Here is a 21,747-nt window from a genome sequence, read left to right on the forward strand (position 1 = left end):
CCCCCAAACAGTTTACCTCTAACTTGAGGATTTTCCCTTTAGGTTGGTTTTCGTAGAGCTAGAGTGTTAAGATTTTGGTCAACTTCATTTCCTTGAAGGGTGGGAGAGAAATGAGGAGGAACTGGGCTACCTCAGGAGAAGGAGAGAACCCTTTCCTTTTTACTGCTGTTAATAGATGAATTTGTCTCAGTTATTTACTCCAAAATTTCAGTCTTCTTATGGATTCGTAAAACTTACTTTTACTCTACTGAACTTGTGAAAAAGTTGCGTTGGCATTTCCGATTGAGAATTTTTCTTCAAAAGATTTGCACGTTAGGTTGGATAGCAAATAAGGGTGTTACTTTGTGCAAGATTTCAGTTTATGCACTTAACTTACATGATTGGAATATTTTGTTGCAGATCACGTATAGTGTTCCATATGCCTTGGTATCTGCACGTATTGAGGCTTTGGGTCTTGGCCAAGGTGGGAATTTCCTAATGTTATGGGTGCAAAACTTTTCCTCAGAGATTTTTGTTGCAGAACTTGTTACACTAACATTTACTTTTTGCAGGGCTGTCAATGGGCGTCCTGAATCTGGCAATAGTGATCCCACAGGTATCTTTGCTATATTATTTGTTTGTTTTGGAACACTGCACAGTGGGATTGATGCATTTGACTGTCGTGGCATACAACCACACCTTTTATTCTGTATTTGTAAAACTGGGGGTTTTCTCATTTATAGATCATGAGAGAGTACTTTAGGATAGGATGATTAAATGCAATATTTCTGATCGGAACCTTTCTGTTGAGTTTGACCCTTGGTTCTAAGAAAGAAGTGCCTGACTTTGAGTTCACTCATGGTTATTCTGTCTTGTTTGTGTTATCTTATGATGTTTTGAAGATAACTTCTTCATAATTTGTTACTTTCACACAATGCTAGAATAGCCCTAGGCGCATAAGTTCCCAGCCAGAAAAGATCTAGCCTTAGGTTTAGCTTTCGGGAGAAGGAGAGGTGTCCATATGCTATAAGGCCACAGGTTTAGGAGGTTCTGGTTGATTATTTGAAAAACCAAAAATATATGAAATTTCTTCAAGTTTACTCTCTATGTTTGGGTTGATCAGGCTAAGAAATTCCAAATTATGTATATATATAAAAAAAAAAGAAACTTACGCTTGAAAATGCATTTGAGGTTTTCAATTTCTTTTTTCTTTTTGCTTGTTTGGGTTACGTGTTTGAAGTTGATCAGCATAAAAAAAATCATATTTGTTCTAAATATTATTTTGTGCTGAGAACCTGTATTTTCTTACTCACGTTACTTTGTCTGAGCACTAGTGTTGCATGTGCATCAGTCCCTGTGTATGTACATATTTAGCTTTGCATGTTAGTGAAGCATCTTTGCCCAAATCCTTAATGCACTATATCCTTGAGTACTGGAGAAGTATGAATCCAGCTTTGTATAACCTGCTCTCTCTCTCTCTCTCTCTCTCTCTCTCTCTCTATCTATCTTACTTTACCCAAAACTTTTATTGCTTTTTGATTGAAATCCTATTTCCACTACGTGGATCTTTTGTTAACTGCTACCAATGTCATATTACATATTATATTATATAATATTATATAATGTATAATATCATTCTCAAGTTGTTTGTGTTCACTTTTCATGAATAAATCAGTTTCATATTTTGTAAATACACTCTTGATTGGACTAATATATGAATAAAGTTCCAGTGGGATATATCCATGTATTTGCAGAAACATAATTTTGTAAGAAATATACTTTGATTCCCAAATCCAGAGATGAATATATGGAGGCCTGACTAATTAACAATGTGAAAACTTTGGGATATGAAGGGGTGGATTATAGTTTTCATGTATCTTCCTCAATTTTTTTTTATACTTCTACATTTGGGTTGTTTCCATTTTATGTAACCTTTTTTTTTTTTTTTTTTTTTTTTTTTTTTTTTTTTTTTTTTTTTAGGGATTTTGTTTTGAATTATCTTTTCAAAATTAGATCTATTTAAAAAGGGAAAGCCAGATCCACTCTTCTTGACAACTAGTCTCGTTTGTTGTTAAGGCTTCAAAGGAGAGGGTAATCCCTGTATTATTAAAAGAGAAACTCATGACTATTAGCGCAAAATTAAAAGGAACTCATGACATGATATGTTGTGATGTACAACTTTTCACGAATTGATGATATGAATTTAAAGTGTCCTTTCCCATCTGCTCCAGTATTTACCCCTGAAGAATGAAGCAGTATTGAATTTTTATTGGGTTATGGGTTCGACAATGGAATGCCAGACATGTTCTTTGAACTTGGGGAAAGTAGGACCCTTTGATTGTCTTTATCTCTTTTGCTTCTCTCTCTCTCTCTCTCATAAATCCTTTTAAAAAGTAACCCATTCAATTGTGCTATTGCTTTGTGCTGAAGACATTATAGGTTTCTGTTTAAGAGCCTGTTTTGAAAGCAATTTAAATGTGACACAATGGAAAGTGAAAAACCTTTCCCCATAAATCAATGGCCTGGGATGTGTATTGAGCATTGTAACATGCTTGCTCATTTGTGGCAGTGCACATGAACCTGACACTAAGGTTATACGCATTAAAGAGTTACAATTTTGTGTCGCCATTAATCTCTTAAAAGATGGATATATTGATAAAAGTTCTAACACAATTTGTCTAAGTGAGAGGTGGTTCCACTGGTGATAAGAAAAAACCATGTGATTTATTTCTCTTATCAATCTTTTCTTAGCTAGTGTCTCATTCCAGAGTGATCTCTGGTCATAGCACATCTTTAAGAAGCAGATATGTTCGGGTGAAAATTGCTTAAATGATGTGATTTTGTTTCTTCTTTCTAAGTGATTTGAATCATGAATGTTTGGTTCTTGAGAACAGGTAGTGGTGTCTCTTGGTAGTGGACCATGGGATCAACTATTTGGTGGTGGAAACTCTCCTGCCTTTGCTGTGGCAGCAGCTGCAGCCTTTGCCAGTGGACTTGTAGCCATCTTGGCTATTCCTCGATCTGGTCCTCCGAAGCCCAGGCCTGTGACATGAGGATGAGGTATTATGTTGTATTCGCGGACTTCTCTGTATAGTAAAGTGTTAACTTAAGATTTGTCAATAGCCGGGAAGACACGTTTATTAGTCACTTGAGTCACTTACCTGTTGAGATTGGAATTTGTAGCATTCACAATTTTTTTTTTTAAATTTTGTATTTGGAGCGTTGGAGCACCTTTTTTTTTTTTTTTTTTTTGCATTGAAAACTTAATTGGCCCTTGTGTTGAGATCATAATTTTGTTTAGGCATCTTTTTTTTTTTTGTTTAGGCATTCTGCTTCCATCTACAAGGGACATTGGTGGGCACTCAACGGTTGTAGAGATTGAGAGGACAAATTAGTCATAAAGCCGACTTTTTTGCACAGCGTTACCTTGCAAGGTGGGTGTATTGAAGTAGTGGCTGTCACCAAATGCTGTGGTGAAAAAAGTAATCTACAATTAGTGCAGAATTTCCAAATAAAAATCAGTCCTGCCCGCTTGAAATGTTGCGTTTTTTGGATATTGCCATGGAATAGTAGGTGCAGCCACATCTGTAGATTCCAAAATTACTCTCGAGACTACTTCCCTACCAACCAAGATAAGTTGCTGCGTTTGGAAATTATTCCCCATTGAAAAAGAAAATATTATTATTATTTTTTAATCTTTTACGGCAAAATAGATTGTGCTGTAGGTGTTCAATCATGATGTATGGGAATCTCATGTATTTCGTGCATGAAATTGTTGTATGAATGAATGTAGTGAAATGTGCTTGGTGGCCAACAGTGAATATGTGAATTGTACTGATTGAAACCTTGACAGAGACATGTCCCTTTATGCTCTGATATTATCTTTTTGAAAACTTTGAGTATTATTACGAGCTGAGTTTTTCCTTTATGATAGTTCGCTTCTTCATTACTTTTTTCTTTTAAAATTTTTCTTGTCTTGCTTGCATCTGAACATTGGAATAAATTCTTGCGTTTATTGCACTTATCAGTATCTATGAAAGTCTGTTTTGCTTTCAATGCTCTCATGCAAATGCGTGCTATCGAGGCCTGAGAGAGCATTTAAAAAGATATCTGTCCCTTGGGTACCTTTGCTTTAAGTCATTACTGTTTCAAAGTTGAGAAAAGACGTGGCAGAATTCAAACACCCCAAAATATTGAAAAAACAATACAAAAAAGAAGTTGACAAATAATAACTCACATTTCATGATTATTTAGAATTTATTGTGGTTTGATAGCTAGACAGCGGTAAGATTTTTCCTACATGAATTGACAATATACTAGAAATAGAGAGAAAGGCTTGTGGAGATTGTGTGGTATTTTCCATGAAAAAAAAAAAAAAAAAAAAAAGCCAAGCGTACATTTGGCAATGTTAGTGCCTGCTAAGTTGGAAGTCTCTAGTGTGTTATTGTGAAGAAGAAATGGGTGTCACTGCAGGCGATGAGTAGTGCTGAGACGAGGCATCAGCCTTTTTCAGGAAAGGAAAAGGCGTGGGTGAGATTTGTAGAATCTAGTGAATTTGTTCGAGTGTCTAGATTGGAATATAATCTTTATTAATGTCAAGTTCCTTCCAGCACGTCATGTCATTGCAAAATCCTTTTTCCCAAAACTTGCATTGGTATTTGTATATCTTAACACACACACACACATATATATATATATATATCATAATAGTCTGTTTGTTGTGTGATGCCAAGGAAAAATTCTGTCTGCTCTCCACCATCACAACAACTTGGTTTATGAAATGGTTTTTCTTTCTGATTGATGAGAAGAAAATCACATACGAATGAAAGTGCATGCATTTCCCCTCCGTGGATGTGATGCTACTACTCGTCAATTCCTACTAAGCTGGTGGGATCTACATTCGGTGAGCCCCACTTACAAGTTTTTAGATGCTAAAATTCTTAAAGCTGGGCGGTTCTCCAATTATCTTTTCCATTTTTCTCTATTCTTTTCTTTTCATTTAAGTCCATGATTTTTGTCCACTGGTAATGTTTCTTTTGACACATAGCTCTCAATCTACAGCAACTTATTGAGCTTCGGACACATGAAAATCTGACATTGGAGGTGGGATTTGTGGGAGTGAAAAGAAAAGAATGGAGGGTCATCAGTCATTGGGGGTGATGGTTTTTGCATTTAAAGGAAAAAAAAATCTCATACAGAAATGAAACAAAGTGAAAACTGTGATTTTCTTGAAGTTGTTGAATAGACATAACAAAACAAAACAGATAAAGAAAAAAAGAAAAGAAAAAGTTTTCTTTGAACTGTTGTTCTGCTAGTTTCAGCTGGTAATGGTGGGGCTGGGTTTCTGTTTGCCCAACAGACAGGGCCAAAGCTCTCTCTCCTGCAGAGAGACAGAGTCATATCTGTTGTGTGAAAAGGGATACAAATCAATTGGATGCAATTGGAGCACGTAATTGTCTTCACGGACTCTCTCTCTCTCTCTCTCTTTCTCTCAGTGTTCCCTTTCTTCCATCTGCCTCTTCTCAATACATCCATTTACTGTCATCTCCATTAAAATCCCACCCTTGTGGTCCCATAATTCATCATACAAATTCACTTACCTACAATACCCATGATCATGATAATCTTGCATAAAAGGAAAACACACACACACAAAAAGATTTGACACTTTTTTTCAATGTAACTCAAACACACACCAGTGAAGTAGTTTTCTTGGTCATTAGGAGCTAATTAAATGGGCCTAAACTTAAAAACTTAAATCAAATAGCCACATTACTACTGATCGTGATTTCATATTGGGGGTCAGGATCTTTAACAAAATCTTTACCCATCTCTGTTCCACTTTCTAGGGAAACAAACTCCACACAAAGCTGAGTAGCAAAAAAATAAAAAAATAAAAAAATAAAAAAAAACTCCACACAAAGCCAACTTCAGTGGATCGAAAAAGAAACTCCACCACAAGACATATACATACATCCGAACATATTTTATCCTACAATCAATAGTATTGTATCATTTATCAGAATTCCAAAACCTGCTCTTGGTACTTTTATCTCGTCGTCTTTTAGCGAAACAAGATTATGTGGGGCCATTTACACGAGAAAAAGTTTTTTGTCACCCTCTCAATTAGTTGAACAATAATAAGTAATGCAGTCAGAGGTGTTTGTATAAGGAAATGAAATTTGGCTGGAGACGAGCACTTGGATGGTTTTGGGTTTGGGGCATGGGTTTTATCACATGGGTTGTGTAAAAACGGAACATGCATGGCTGCCTTAGAACATGCAAACACACATTTTCCTCTCTGCCCACAAAAATATTATCCATCGAAAGATATATACCCAACCCAACTTATCATATTGTCCTTGTCATGTCGCTACAACTACAGAAGAGAGAGAAAGAAATGAGGGAATAAAAGATTTTAGTAAATAGTACTATATATATATATATATATACACACACTTAACTAGCTACTTCCACTTGGCTTCCCGAGATAAACTTTTTCTTTTTCAATTTTATTAGATAAGTTGGGTGAAATTGAAAAGAAATGGGAAGCAAGCAAGCACAAAAGGACGAAGGAAAAACATTATCCAGTACTACCTGGGTTTATGATCTACAGAAAAAGATAAAAGTAACATAAACAAAGGTAATAAACCACGACTCAGAAAATGCCAAAACAAGGACCAGAATTTTGTGATCATTTGGAACTAACTAAGATGTGTGTATTGTCTGAAGAGTGGCGGTTAAAAATTAATATGCTCAGCATCAATCACCTATCTAGCTGTACTCTCCTCTCACTTATAGATCACTTTCTTCTCTCTTTCTTTTAGGGCACTACTAAGTTCCACCCAAAGCGTATGAACTTTTGGACATGAAAGAAAAAGACGACCGAGAAAGAAAAGAGCAAAAAAAAAAGAGAGAGATGGGAGTGTCAGCCCCCCAAACTCAAAAAAAAAAAAAACTCTTTTGATGGGTTGGATTGTTCAAAAGAATTTTTTTGAAGACGCTTTTCCATAAGTAACTTCTCTTTGAGATTTTGACACGTTTAAAGGGCACAGAAAGTAGGACCCAACTCAAGCATGTATATATAAAAACCCTTGTAGCTCTTCACCCTCGTTAATATGTAGAGCACCAAAACAAAGCACTAAGACCCCCAAAAAAAAAAAAAAGTCAAGAGTACTCTTTACTTCACATATCCTCATTATATATAGATCCCCCTTTCTTTCTGTTTCTCTTTATCTCTAACCTTCTTTTTTACCCAGAAACTTGAAAAGCTCAACAAAAAGCTATGTGTAACCCGAAACCCTCATCTCCAATATCCTCATTCCTCTGTTCCAAGAAAACCCTTTTCATGAATAATCCCAACAAAACTATAAACGACGACGATGATGACAACAACAACAATCTCCATCCCCGTGTTGGTGATATTGATCAAGACGAACTTCACAGATGGCCAACCCCTTCCGAGGTAAATAAATAAATGTACTCATATTATATCTATACATATATATATATATATATTATATAAAAACATAATGACCCACTTAACCATTTCCCATGACCAACATGATAAACCAACCAACCAAGCACTACTATAGCTAACTCATGAGCAGTACTAAACATTAAACTTAGGTCAAACTTTCTTTACTACAGTACTTTTTAATCTCTGTTCAAATTTTCCAATTAAACTCGTGAGACAAACGGCTTATTAACTTTTCAAGCCTTAAGTTTTTTTTTTTCCTTATTTTTTTTCTTCGCGTTCATGACCTCCCATCATATATTTTTCAGGCCGTGGAAGAAATCAAGGCCATAGCAAAGATCTCCGGCCCGACGGCGATAACCGGGCTTCTCCTCTATTCCCGCGCCATGATCTCCATGCTCTTCCTCGGCTACCTCGGCGAGCTCGAACTCGCCGGCGGGTCCCTCTCGATCGGGTTCGCGAACATCACCGGCTACTCCGTAATCTCCGGCCTCGCCATGGGAATGGAACCCATCTGCGGCCAAGCCTTCGGAGCCAAGCAACGGAAGCTTCTAGGCCTAACTCTCCAGAGAACAGTCCTCCTCCTCCTCTCCATCTCCGTCCCCATCTCCTTCATGTGGCTCAACATGAAGACCATCCTCTTATGGTGTGGCCAAGACCAGGAGATCTCTTCTATGGCTCACACTTTCATCCTCTTCTCAATCCCCGACCTCTTTCTCCTCTCCCTTCTTCACCCTCTGAGAATTTACCTCCGGACTCAGAGCATCACATTGCCGTTGACTTACTGCTCCGCCGTCTCAGTCCTTCTCCACGTGCCGTTGAATTTCCTCTTGGTCGTCAAACTCAAAATGGGCATTTCTGGTGTCGCCATAGCCATGGTCTGGACAAACCTAAACCTATTATTGTTTCTGTTGGCGTTTGTCTACTTCTCCGGTGTTTATACGGATTCATGGGTTTCCCCTAGTACGGACTGTCTCAAAGGTTGGTCTTCTTTACTCTCTTTGGCCGTTCCCAATTGCATATCCGTATGCCTGGAGTGGTGGTGGTACGAGCTGATGATAATGCTTTGCGGACTTCTTGCGAATCCCAAGGCGACCGTGGCATCCATGGGGATTCTGATCCAAACGACGTCGTTGGTGTACGTTTTCCCGTCGTCGTTGAGCCTCGGGGTCTCCGCTCGGGTCGGGAACGAGCTCGGCGCCAACCGTCCCGCCAAGGCCAGGGTGTCGATGATCGTCTCCCTGGCCTGCGCGGCAGGGTTGGGCCTTCTGGCTATGGTATTCACCACCTCGATGCGACATATATGGGGAAGGCTCTTCACCAACGACGCGGAAGTGCTGGAGCTGACCGCGGTGGCGCTGCCGATCGTGGGGCTTTGCGAGCTCGGAAACTGCCCGCAGACGACCGGGTGCGGGGTACTAAGAGGGAGCGCTAGGCCTACAATTGGAGCCAACATAAATTTGGGGTCGTTTTACTTGGTGGGAATGCCTGTGGCCATATTAATGGGGTTTGTGGCAAAGTTGGGGTTTTCTGGGCTTTGGCTTGGATTGCTTGCGGCTCAAGGAACCTGCGCTTTGCTCATGGTTTACGTCCTCTCCACCACCGATTGGATGGTTCAAGTCCAGAGAGCAAGAGACCTCACACAGAATAATAATACTACTACTACCGCTACTACTCTTAATAACAAAACTAATAATGATAACAATAATATTAATAATGCTACTACTAACAACAACAAGAATATTGTTAATCCTCCAACCTTATTGCCGATTAAGCATGTGATTAAGGAAGGCAATAACAAGATTAAGGCGATTAATGGTGGTGGTGGTGGTTGTGATCATCTAGAACTTGAAGAGATTGTGATCAAGTCGGATTCATCAACGCAAGAAACTGAGCCTCTCATATCTGCTGCAGATGATCACACACGTAGCAGTAGCAGTGATAAGCATTAAATCGGAATATATATATATATATATATAATTAATTATTCTCGTGATGATCTCCCATTTTTGCCTCTCGTACGTGGCTGAGGACAAATATAACCAATTATTAATGTGAAGATTGATTTGTTTTCTTTTTCTTCTCTCTCTTCTCCATCTTCAATTCTACTCTTTTTTTTTTCTCTCTCTCTCTTGAGTATTGGTGTATTAACATTATTGTAAAATAGAATGAGGAAAATATAAATATATTTACTATATTTGCTTATCCCCATAATGATACTGGTACTTTTGCTGTGTAATATTATTTGTCAAATAATAATAATATTAATGCGCATGTGTTGGTTGGCGCGCGTGTGTGAGGAAGAGAAAGAGGAGGTTTGTCGGTTGTTTTGAGGCGTGACCGAAAGGATCTTTGCCGACCTTTTCTTGTCGTATTCTTCTAAATTGGGCAACAATCTTGACTGCCTAAAACGGAAAAATTAGCATTATGCCACCATAATTAACTCGACCCAAATTTTATTATACTATCTCTATTTCTTGAATTTATTTACTATGATATCTATGCTAAGCTATTTATTATTCCACCTCCACTTCCACAATTTATTTTTCACCACTTGCGCACTCTAGGTCCGCTCTTTAAGTGAATGTACAGGATACTCTACCTTTCATTTTATTCTTCGCTCGATATTTTAACAAGTGGTTAATTTGTTCCTTTTCGTTTTTAGATATTATTAATTATGCATTGCCCTTCGATATCCATAAGTTAGAGCATCTTGAATGTAATGTTAAATTGGCGTGCTAATATCAACTTTAACATTTGAGTCAAAAATCACTCTTTAACGTAATGCTATTTTTTATGTTAAATTTAACTAATGCTACATGGACGCAAATTTTCCACAAATATAACAAATGCTAAATTTAACATTTTGATCACTATTGATTTATATTAACTTTTTTTATTTAATCATTACAGTATTGTTCTTTTGTATTGTTTTTTTTAATAATCTGGACAAAATAATACATATGACATTTGAAATAGTATTATGGGTAGAGTACAAAAAACAGGATAACATATAAAATATATTACTTTCACACGTTTTAGTGACGAATATAACATTGACCTCGTATTATCATCCTTAACAACTCTTTTTGATGTGTACATACATATCTCGTCTAGATAGAATCATAATGGGCATGTAACATATAAAAGTGAAAATTGAACAATATATTTGTTTAATGTAATTGTTTTATGATTAGACTTGCTCATAGTTGATGCATATAAAATATATTATAACTGCCACTTAAAACTAGCTCAAATGATTATTGGGTGCGTGAATGGTTTGACAACAAGGTGGTCTACTGATATATTTGATTGAATATATATATATATATATATATATTAGTTTTCACCTTTTATTTTTTCTCAAGAATCGTTTATAAGTCTGAAAATTTTCTTTTCAGGTTTTTTTTTCTAAAAGAAAAAATTATATAGTATACCGTCAAAATTCAATACTTTACATCTATGTTATCTTTGTTGAGATTTAAAAATATATATATATATATTCTTGTAGAATATCAATAAATTCCATCATAATACTCGCCGAAGATGTTCAACCATCTTTATGGGGAAGAAAAATATTCTATTGGGATATTTTAATTGAATGGCATGCATAGATCATTAAGTTTATGCCATTATTTGGCATAATTATAAAGGTGACATCTTTTAAATTGTATTTTTGTATTTTTTTCTTTTTTAAAATATAGTAACGTAGTGTGACTATTTGGATTATATTATATTATAGTATATAGATAGGAAGATAGATTGCACACGGGTCAAAACTGTATGGCGGTCAAACTTTGTTGGAAGGTCATGAGGTGTTATATTTAGTTGTTTTCTTACTCCCATTGGTTAGATTCTACCAATTATGATTGTTATTTTTGTTTCTTATATGTTAACTTCAGCATCTTTACTTCAACATAAGTCATGATATGTGACTTTGATATTATATATACACGTTCAGAACGAACTGATGTGCTTATTTTTATTTTCTTTCGAGATATGAATAGAGATTTTAAACAAACCATATGCATGACGAAAATGTCCTTTTATTATGAAACATTGGAAAAGTTTAGCTAATTATACTATACACAATATGTTATCCAAAGTACACAATTATTGTATTAATTTTTAACACATAAATGGTGAAAGTAAACGTGGGAGTAGTTATTGAAAACACGAAATAACTACATGCATGAATATGATAATTATTTAAATTTTAACCTTTGTCCTTCAATTTTTACTTATTTCACATTAATTACAAATTTCTTATGTTAGACATATATATAACAAGTGTGAATATTTATGTATGCCATCCATTCTAACAACATACATAATAAGAACTAATTAAAAGAAAAATGAGAAAGATCTTAAGAGCGAGGGACTTTTTCTGATACATTTTTCTTTCGATTGTGTCAGTTTCTGATCGTTAGATCTAGTTAAAATCACATTAAATTAAAAAAATATGTAAAATATATAGTTTATAATACATATTTAATGGTTGAAAAATAAAGGACTACTAATACTTATTTTTTTTAGTTTTCTGGGAGAAACTCCTTAAGGAAATATATATATATATATAGAGGACAATAATTGGAAGTAGAGAAGTATGTACTGAAGAAGAACAAGAAGAGAGGGCCCTTGGAGGTGGAGAGAAGGGTGCAGGGGTCCCCTGCTTCAAATTGAAGAAACAAAATCCAGCTATTATTGCCTCTGTCTGCTTCTCAGATGACAAAAAATTATTGGAGCAGTACTCCTGCAAAAAGCAGTTTCTCCCTCCACCCTCCCCACTACCTAATACCCCACCAAAAAAAAACAAAAAACATAAAAAACAATCAACATTCTCATTTAGTTGGTTAAAAAAAATCATGTCTTTATTAAATAAAGGGAAGATCATATTCATTTTATTGATTTGAGTTTTGTCACAGTAAAAAACTCTCATAAACAGTCACATCTATGATATAACTTTTTTACTACAGTAAAAAAAATTCTCATATAAAGTCACATCTCAACTCAGATCAACGAACTAAACGAGTCCGAAGTGTATTTGAAATATGATTTGGATTTTAATTCAAATTTTTTGTGAGAGAACTATTGACAATAACTTTTTTTATTCAACTTCTTTGTGAGAATAAAACACTGTAGCATAATTATAGTTTGAGTTTTGAGTATATGTACTAAACAACCTGTAAATATCTAGAATTAAAATTCGCTTTTCTTTTAATGAAATTAAGATGGAATTTTGAGAATTTATTTTCTTTTTTGGAATAAGCAAAAAATTATTTAAAAAAAGGGAGAGAAAAAGACCTAATTAAGTCATAAAAGGCTAAAAAGAAAGAAGCAGAAATTGTTGAGAATTACTTCATCGATCTGTAATTCGTAGAAAAGAAAGGAAAAACAAAAGGTACACAATCTTATTACGCGTGTGCTCACAACAACACACATGGAAAAGGGACAATTTTTGGGGGCCCTTTGAATTGGTGTTTCTAAGTACTCGCATTGCATAAGGCCATATCCTTTTTATTTTATTGTTTTAAGTGGTTCTTTTCTTTTATTTTATCTCTTGTTGCTCGTTGGTTTCCTAACTACTACTGCTTTTTAAGACTGCCACTTCCCCCCCGTCTTGCCTTTTTCTTATCTTCTTCCACAAACTCATATAATTATATATGGATATATATATATATATATATATATATATGTGTATGTATATAAATATATGATATATCTCTGTGTACCTATATATAGTTTGCTCCACAACCATGCATTTGTGGCAAATAAATATTTGTCTTCGTAATGGGTGGTATATTTTGCCTCAATATTTAAACCGATATTGCCAATAGAAAAGGTTTGACAACTGAGTAAAATATATGTTATATATATGCTTTCAATAGTGTACTCAAAGTATAAGTGATGTCCACGAGAGAGATCATGATGCCCATTTCCAAATGACTCAACATTAATTTTATTAAGCAAAAATAAAAAAAAAGTCCCAATATATAGTTTCATTTAAAACATGCATGCATCATGCACACTTTAGGTATATGGATGTCGTCTAGATCATATAGCTAGTTGGGTTTGGTAAGAAACAAGAAAAATGTAAAAAAAAAAAAAAAAAAAAAAAAAAAAAAAAAAAAAAAAAAAAAAAAAAATTAGAGAAACATTTTATGCGTGTATAGACATTGTTTGGGATACATAGTACATTCTATTATCTTGTGCTATAAAGTCATACTACACGATAAAATAATAATGCATGCTGATATGAATTCTTTTTTTTTCCTTAAAAAAAAAAGTTTCTCCTCTTTTGTGGTTAGTAATTTGAGCATGCATGCCTACATATAAGTTTTTCCCTATTCTAATGATGGTAGAAATTTATGTGTATGATCATTCTCCCAAAAAAAAAAAAGAATATATATAAAAAAAAACCACTTGTGTAGAGAGATCAGGAGAGATAAGCAGGCTGTGGTTGGCTGATGTACAGGAATATAATATTAATGGATTTATGTGTGTGTGTATGGATGATGACAAAATTTCCATAAGATGTGCAGAAGATGCTTAAAAGTCGAGAGTTGTGAAAATATGAGTTCGTGCACATTGGTACTGATGTGCCTCATCAATTGTGGATAAACAGAGGGATGGCCCTCAAGGGGGTGGAAAAAAAGGACAATTGATACCTACACCTACTCTGCTTCTCCAACATTATTGTTTGTACTAAAAGTGCATACATCATGAAACCTAAACAAAAAAAAAAAACCAAAAAAACAAAAAATCTCTTCCATTATGCTTGCCTTGCTACTTTTCTAGATTTTAGATTGATATGATGTTGTTGATTTTCAAAATTAAAATCAAGTAGCCCCTTGTTTGTTTCTGCTTTTCTTTTCGATGAATTGGAAATGTTAATGGAAGAGTTTAATCTCGTATTATACGTAGATCAATCGAGCATGTTGTTAATCGGATTGTAAACTTTCATGATTTTAAGTTGATTATTCTGTTTTTAGTTGGATTGTAAACTTTCATATATATATATTTTTTATATTATTCTTTTGAATTATAGCTAGATGGAATGGCGAAAGCTATTAATTAATTACTCTTGGCCAAACGTAGTTAACTTCACAAAGATTGTACTGCCTAGTTGGTCTGGGAGAAATTGTGTGACAATTAAATTCTTGATCTTTTTCTTTTAGTACCCTTTCAGTTATATTTTTTTATCTAACGACCAAAATGAAAATCAACTATTATTGTAAGCAAAAATACAACAAAAGTAAAAGATAATAGTTTTCATAAAGTTTACGTCTATTTAACAGGTTTGAAACGATTGTACTCACTGAAGATTAAGCGCATATAGTTAGTGATTAATTTAACCATTATAAAAAGATCGATAATCAATGGAATTGCACTCCCGCTCTCAGAAATGTATACTTGTGAATCGTGGTATTATAAAAAGTTTATAATGCATGTTAATTATGAGTTGACATTTTGCTGGATAATGTACATTCTTCATGTTTGAACTTTGTTTTCAACATAAAATAATGTTTAAATACCAAACAAATTGTCAACTGTGGAATTAATTAAAAATTATCTCTTTTCTCTTTTTGCGGAAGTGATCAAAGAATGGTAATTTAATCAATAGTTTTTTGTTCTATAATTCTAAATCTTATCCTACAAGTCAAAGCCTCTTTTGACACCTACAAAAATTTTGTGATCGGAAAACAATCCTTCATGATTCGATCAATTATAAACTATAATTAACCTCCAACCTTTTCTGCTCCTTATAAAAACAACTTAATGCTCTTATTTTAATACTTCTTCATTTTTTTTTTTCGGTTAAATAATACTTCTCTCTTTTACACTAAACGTTATCTTCACTTTAAAAATGCATATACTATTCTTCATGAGGTGCACAATAAACTTTTTTTTTTTTTTTTTTTTTTTTTTTTTTTTTTTAAAAAAAAAAAAAAAAAAAACTTTGCCTTTGATAAGTCTTTATATTTAGCAATATTGGTAATTGTTCCTATATGAAGAGAATCTCCTCAAATACTACTTAATGGCCCTTTTGGTATTTTATCAATCAAAAAACCATTATTGTCCAACCCATCATAAGCTCTAATAAATTAAGGGCATGTGTGATTCCACAACTTATTATTTTTTATTTATTTTTCTATAGTGGCCGCTAAAAGGCTTACACCTGTGTCGCATCTAAATCTTGTCTTTTTATTTAAGTTAGTAGCAAACCAATAGCATCATCTATATAAAGAACCCATTTCCAAGGAATTGTTCATGAGAAAAAGAAATTAAGCAAACATATCATAATCAAACCACCCCAATTGGTGGAATTAGTGGTAAGGTTTATGCACCAAAGAATTTCAACAAAAAGGAAGTACCCAAAAAGGTAGTTAGAAAACAAAGATTGTTAGAGAGAAAATTCCATTACATATGGGATATGATATTTCTTTTTCTTTTTTTTTTAATCTAAAAAAATGGCTTAAGACTCCAGCCAGAGGCTTGGCTAAATCTGGCAATGGCATTTATACCTTTTCCCACCTTTACCTTGCTATGAAATGTCTTAATAAAAAAAACAACTGCTTCTTGAGAGAAATCAATATTGGGTGGTTCTTATCTCTAACATTATAAACATATATATAGTGAGTGAAAGCAGACTGTTTGGGCAGTGGCCACTACACGCTTTAATATTTTACCATAAGGAGGCTTAAGGACCTTCTGCTCTTGGCAAAGCAAGCTCCTTTTCTTTGTGTCAAATCCCAACCCACATATTTTGCTCCGTCCATTGCCGAAAGTCCCTTTTCCTTTCCAAGACCAAACACAACTTAAATGTCTAAAATAAACAACTATTTAGTGCAGCTGTGTCTATATATATATATATATTACTATACACTAGGGCATACTTTTTTTGGCAGAATTATGTTTTTCACTAGTTACTATTCTTGTCCCATTATTGCTCCTACAATCTAGTGTAGCTGTGCAAGTAATCTCTAAGTCACATATTTTTCAAACTTGTTGATAATGCAATAAGCATGATGGTGGTTTGTATTATGGTTCAAATTCAATGTCACGTTACTCAGTATTAATACACACACTTGATTTTTGCTATGATCTATATAGACGACGGTTCATCAAACGTAACATGTAGAAATGAAAAACGTAATGTTATAATTATTGGACATAACATTCAGAAGCATAACATAGTCAATGTTAAATTTAATAACTATTCATGTTACGTCTAACATTCATGTCCCGTTCAATAACTGTTATAGTACATTTTTTACTTAAATGTTATGCCGATGGACTGTCTATCCGGATGGATAACAACAACACCTGTATACTTCACGTATGTATGTGTGTGTGTATATATATATATATATATATATATATATATATATAACATCGCTGTAATAATATTGCATGTCAAATACATTTGTAGGGGCCTTGAAGAGCATTATCCCATGCCAATATGGGATATTTTAAGTAACCAATAAGGACAGGTCGATGTGGTATTTTTAATTATGTGATGATGAATAGTGCTAGCTGAAAGGGAGAGATATTCAAATACGGCTTTTGTGGTGTGTGTGACCTGGCCAGCATGCGGTGCTGACCAAAAGAATTCTAATAAATGTCAAAGAATGGATCATGTACCACTCAAAGATTCCAATCGTGTGGCATTAATAGTACTACATCGAAGCTAGCTAGCTATCAGTGCCGTAATGCCTTTCAAAATTTTCAAAAATAAAAAAAATTAAAATTAAAATTTAAAATTTAAAACAAAAAAGGAAAAAACATTGTAGGGTTCTTTTTTGGGGGGGCTGAGTCCCCTACAGTGCATGGTACATTGCATGGACCATTTCTGATACGACACGGGCTTGTATCAACCAATAAGAAAACTACACGTTGGACTGCCCCATTGGAAACGTCCATTAGTGGGACATGAGTACCACTAATAGGGAACAATTGTTGTCATTTGTAGGGCATGGAGGGTTTTGCTTTAGGGATTGTAGGTTTGACAAATGAAGGGCAATTCTTGTCTGATCTGTCAAAAAAGGGAAAAATATAATAAAAATGATAATAATATCGGTCATGTTTTTGGTTTAGAGAGAATTACGAACCCTCACACCGTTTTGGAATGTCTCGAAAAACTTACAAAAGAAATGTTTGTTTTGTTGGTCCACTTTGTGCTTCTTCTCTCTCTCTCTCTCTCTTAACTTACTTGGAATTTATTTATTGATATTCTATATATGTGCTTTGTTATGATGAATATCGCAAAGTCAATCTATACAAGACAATTACATATACATATATATATATATACACACACACACACACACACACACACACACACACATATATATATATAGCATAAAATCTTGTTTATAACATGATCATGAAGCCGCGCACTTTTGCCATGCCACGCCACTTCTACTATACCTCAAGGGTGTGAAAAGCACAAGAGAGCAAGTGAGAGATCAAAAAGAGACTTATTGAAATGGGAAAATGAAGAATGAGCGCTAGAGTCGAACATTACTTTCTCGTTTATGCAATACACGTGGACGATAGGGATACGAAAGGCAGCCAAAACTAAGATTAATTTAATTAATTTACCTAGAATATGAAAGCAAAGTAAAGTATCTTTGCTTTGAAGTGAAAGAGAAGCAATAAAATAAGCCACTCAATCTGTCCCATACAATTTTAATGGCTCTGGCATTTCATAGTCCTTGAATTGACACCAAGTGTACTTTTGATTCACACATAATGACCAACTATTTGTACCGGCCGACCAGTTAAAACTCAGTACTTGGAATAGTTAAATTGACAAGATATTATATTGAGGTTCAACGTGTAACTGTTTGATCTTATCTTTAAAAAAAATAAAAAAAGAGCTAGGTTTAATAAATGGCATGAATTGAAATTTGAGATGAATAAATATTAGTAGTACAAAATAATATTACGCTTGTTTGTTTCAAAGGTTTAAGCAGAAAAAATTAAACAAAAATTTAAATTTTATAAGAAAAATATTGTAACAAAAAGATTAGAACCGTAATTTAAGTCTATGAAACTAACGCTCCAATTGTCAATGTGAAGTAGCTAGATTTCTTATTCAATTCCTTTTTACGTACTTAAATGATAGCCAATAGATGTGTATGTGGAAGAGAGAGGGAGGGCCGGTGGAAAAAACAGTCCAAGAAGCTATGAACTCTTGTGAAATTAGAGGAAAATGACACTAATTACTTTGTCACTAATTTTCCTTTTATGATGGAGTAGTACACTTCAGCTTGCAGAGATAATTAGGTCAAAGTCTAAGAAAACTGTATTTATAGTGATCAACTCAAGAAGGTGATCATGATATTGCGCCATCTCTAAGGAGAAGACTAGTCAAAGAATAATTAAAGCCTAAAATGGAGATTTCAACAAGTTACAACTACTAAGAAAACGACATATATAATTGAGATCGATAGATATTTGGGATATTCTTGAGTCTTTACCATTTTATGCGTAAGCTGATCATATAACTGATCATCTTCAGCGTCAGCATTATTTTTTTGATACGCAATTGTTTGTTGCCCATTAAACATTTATATATGGAACCGCAAGCGAGTGAGTGGAGTTTGTGTTTGAGTTTGCATTTTATTCTTTGAGAAGTTAGAAGAGATTTAGCTAAAAACTCTCTTAGAAGTTGTGGTTTAACAATCTAATAAATTACTTGATCTGTCTAATCATATAATATGTTAGGTATTTTTATTAGTTGGCAATTTATTGACAATCTTGTAAAAATTTAAAAAACAGGTTCAAGAAGATTTCGTATTGCAGAAGAAGATTCAGAATCAGATTTGAAGAGATAAGGATAAAGCCTTGGTCAAAGGAAGATAATGCATTGGTTATTTGAATTTAAATGTGATAAAGAAGATATGGATTTGAATTTAAATGGGAGATAAAGCTTGCATGAAGATCAAGTTGTTTTTGGATTCGAATTCTTGGCTTCATCCGATTGTTGTTATGAGTTGTTCAAAATTGGAGATTTTTGAATGGCTTATATATATATATATATATATATATGCATTCACGTGAGCTACACAAAAAAGATTAAGATGGAGCTTACGGATAACGTTTACAAAAGAATATTTGAAATCAAATCCAACTTGATCTGTTACGTGAAGCATGGGAGGTTTGCATGTGATAAACATATATTGTTAATGTTGGAAGTGAGAGGAGCTTGGAGAAGAAGGCCACGGGTGAGGATATGTGCTATAAAGGTGATGGTGGATGAGAAGGTTAAATCCGAATTCAAAGTTTAAAAGGATAATTAATTCAAATTTGATTGTTGGCTGCATAATTCAAATTGGAGATTGAGAAGATAACGTGAAGATATTTTAGAGTCTATCTAGGAGAGAGAATCATGGAGATAATAGAGATCTTATAGAGAGTAGATTTGGATGAGATTCTCTTCACTTTATTTAAAGGCTTTGTTTCAGAGCATAGTGGTGCATGGATTTAAGAGAATATCTCCAGAGGAAAAGTCTGTAAATTTGAGAGCTTACTACTGAGAAAATATTCAGAGAGACGTCTGTGAGTTTTTATGAGTTATTGAGATCGTCCTTCGGGAGAGGAATTTGTTGCTTTCAGGAGGAAGCTCTGTCGGTCGAAGGGAGTTCGCCGTGTAGTTTAGAAGACGTGTGGTGCACGCTAAACAAATTACTGTGGAGATTCGTCATAGCGGCGTCGTTGTCTAGGAGGGAGTCCTTGAGTGAATAAGTCCGTCCGGTGTCTGTAATTTTTGGAACATAGTGAACTGTTTATTGTCTGGGCGTGGCCCCGCAGAGTAGGTGTGCGCACCGAACTGTGATACCATATTGTGTGTCTATTTTGATTTCTGCACTTTATTCTACTCAAGCAACGTAATTAATCCAGATCTTAATTAATTAAGTCATCTTCTAAATAATGTTCCAACATTATCTGGAACATCAGACGTAACATCAGATCTAACATAATATAATTGAAAGTAACCTTTTTGTTTCGTCAAAGGAATGTGTAATGACATATATAATTGCCCGGAAGGGCATTTGTATCTACAATGTGTACGATAACTCGTTTTGAAGATGATCATGATCAACAATAATGCACATTCATGGTCAAGCGATTTAGGATATTTTTATTACAAGTTTTGTATTCCCTTCACCCTCAGCCAATGTACGTATATCTACTGGTTTCATTAATTATAAAATATATATTTCAAAGTAGTACTTATTTTTTTTTCCTTTTTGCGAAACTCGCATATCTTCCTTGTTAATAAAAAAAAAATCACGTGTCTTAAATTTTCACCCTTTATTATTGATAAGTACCCTTTAGTCAAAAAACTATATTAGTTAAAAAGGTGTTAATTAAGAATAAATGATAAAAATCTTAAAACAATGCAAGATTGAGTTCACTAATTTTTTATTAATACTAGTCTACCGAGTCAAGGTATCACTCGAAGAATTACTGAATCCAAGGCCCTCCTTTGGGCTTCCGTGCGTTATCATGTTCATTGGGCTACAGCCCATCTGAGCCACATTGGTGGACAGCCCATACTGGGATGATGTACACGGGGAAACCGGCCTGAAGACTTCCTCATTTAGTTGTCTAAGGCGCCAATATTCCTGGAGTTCTATTTCCACTCACAACATTTTGTTATCAAATTAATTCTTGGATGTTCTTGGAGTTTTATTAACAGGAAGTACTGATCATCTACAAGCTATATATCTAAATTATGAAGACATAGCATGAAAGATTGACCAATTTTAGCTCGGTTAAAGCAAAATACTTTCAAATAGAAATTGATCAGAACCAAGAGTAACAAGAAAGAGCATGGGGTTTTATTCTTCTCTAAGAAGAATAGTCAGAAAGAGGGTCATTTTGAATGTACTCACAAACAAAAAAGAGGTTATAATAAGTTGCATTGGATGAAACTCAAAGAAATAACTAAAAAAAAAAAAAAAAAATTTTAAAAAAAATTAAGATGAGTTGTGTTAAGGAGCCATATGTGACCTTTTTTTTTTTTTTAATGATTATTAATGAGTGTGAGTTTCACAAGACAATACATATACTAACCTGAAATTCATATAATAGCAACGGATGCGATTTTCCTACGCATTTATGGGCACATTTGGCGGTAAAAGTCTTAACTGTTTAGATCAAGGAGTAGTACCAATATTTCTTCTCTTATAACTCTATTTTTCTTTCATGTGTTTGCCGTTGCCTTGCATCTTTGGGCCATATATTGATAGGGCTGTTCATGGTCTAGTTCTACACCA

General features: G+C 34.3%; 2 protein-coding genes across 3 annotated transcripts in view; both read left to right on the forward strand.

Moving 5' to 3' along the window:
- The window catches only part of LOC112093096 (sucrose transport protein SUC4-like), a 6,727-nt gene extending 2,841 nt beyond the window's left edge, over window positions 1-3,886 (forward strand). Inside the window, exons 2-5 of the mRNA XM_024170895.1 lie at window positions 304-463; window positions 552-595; window positions 2,874-3,039; window positions 3,304-3,886. Of these exons, the coding sequence (XP_024026663.1) occupies window positions 304-463; window positions 552-595; window positions 2,874-3,032 (363 nt within the window). The 3' untranslated portion in view covers window positions 3,033-3,039; window positions 3,304-3,886. The remainder of the gene's footprint in view (window positions 1-303; window positions 464-551; window positions 596-2,873; window positions 3,040-3,303) is intronic.
- A 916-nt stretch (window positions 3,887-4,802) lies between these two features.
- Window positions 4,803-9,494, forward strand: LOC21408217 (protein DETOXIFICATION 48). Of its 2 annotated transcripts, XM_010106245.2 has the most exons (3): window positions 4,803-4,882; window positions 7,239-7,444; window positions 7,765-9,494. In XM_010106245.2, the coding sequence occupies exons 2-3, from the start codon at window positions 7,265-7,267 to the stop codon at window positions 9,406-9,408; spliced, it is 1,824 nt and encodes a 607-aa protein (XP_010104547.2). In that variant the 5' UTR covers window positions 4,803-4,882; window positions 7,239-7,264; the 3' UTR covers window positions 9,409-9,494. The 2 variants fall into 2 exon arrangements, 1 of the variants encoding a protein (XP_010104547.2); XR_002902912.1 differs by lacking the exons at window positions 7,239-7,444; window positions 7,765-9,494 and adding an exon at window positions 5,041-5,119.
- The last annotated feature ends 12,253 nt before the right edge of the window (window positions 9,495-21,747 follow it).

This window comes from Morus notabilis, unplaced genomic scaffold, assembly GCF_000414095.1.
Source record: "Morus notabilis unplaced genomic scaffold, ASM41409v2 Scaffold485, whole genome shotgun sequence".
In the NCBI taxonomy this organism is placed as follows: domain Eukaryota; kingdom Viridiplantae; phylum Streptophyta; class Magnoliopsida; order Rosales; family Moraceae; genus Morus; species Morus notabilis.

Bases quoted from the DNA above. Each gene is read 5' to 3' on its own strand.
- LOC21408217 (XM_010106245.2), top strand. From the start codon at position 7,265: ATGTGTAACCCGAAACCCTCATCTCCAATATCCTCATTCCTCTGTTCC. The intron at 7,445-7,764 runs GTAAATAAATAA...TATATTTTTCAG, and splicing joins GATGGCCAACCCCTTCCGAG to GCCGTGGAAGAAATCAAGGC.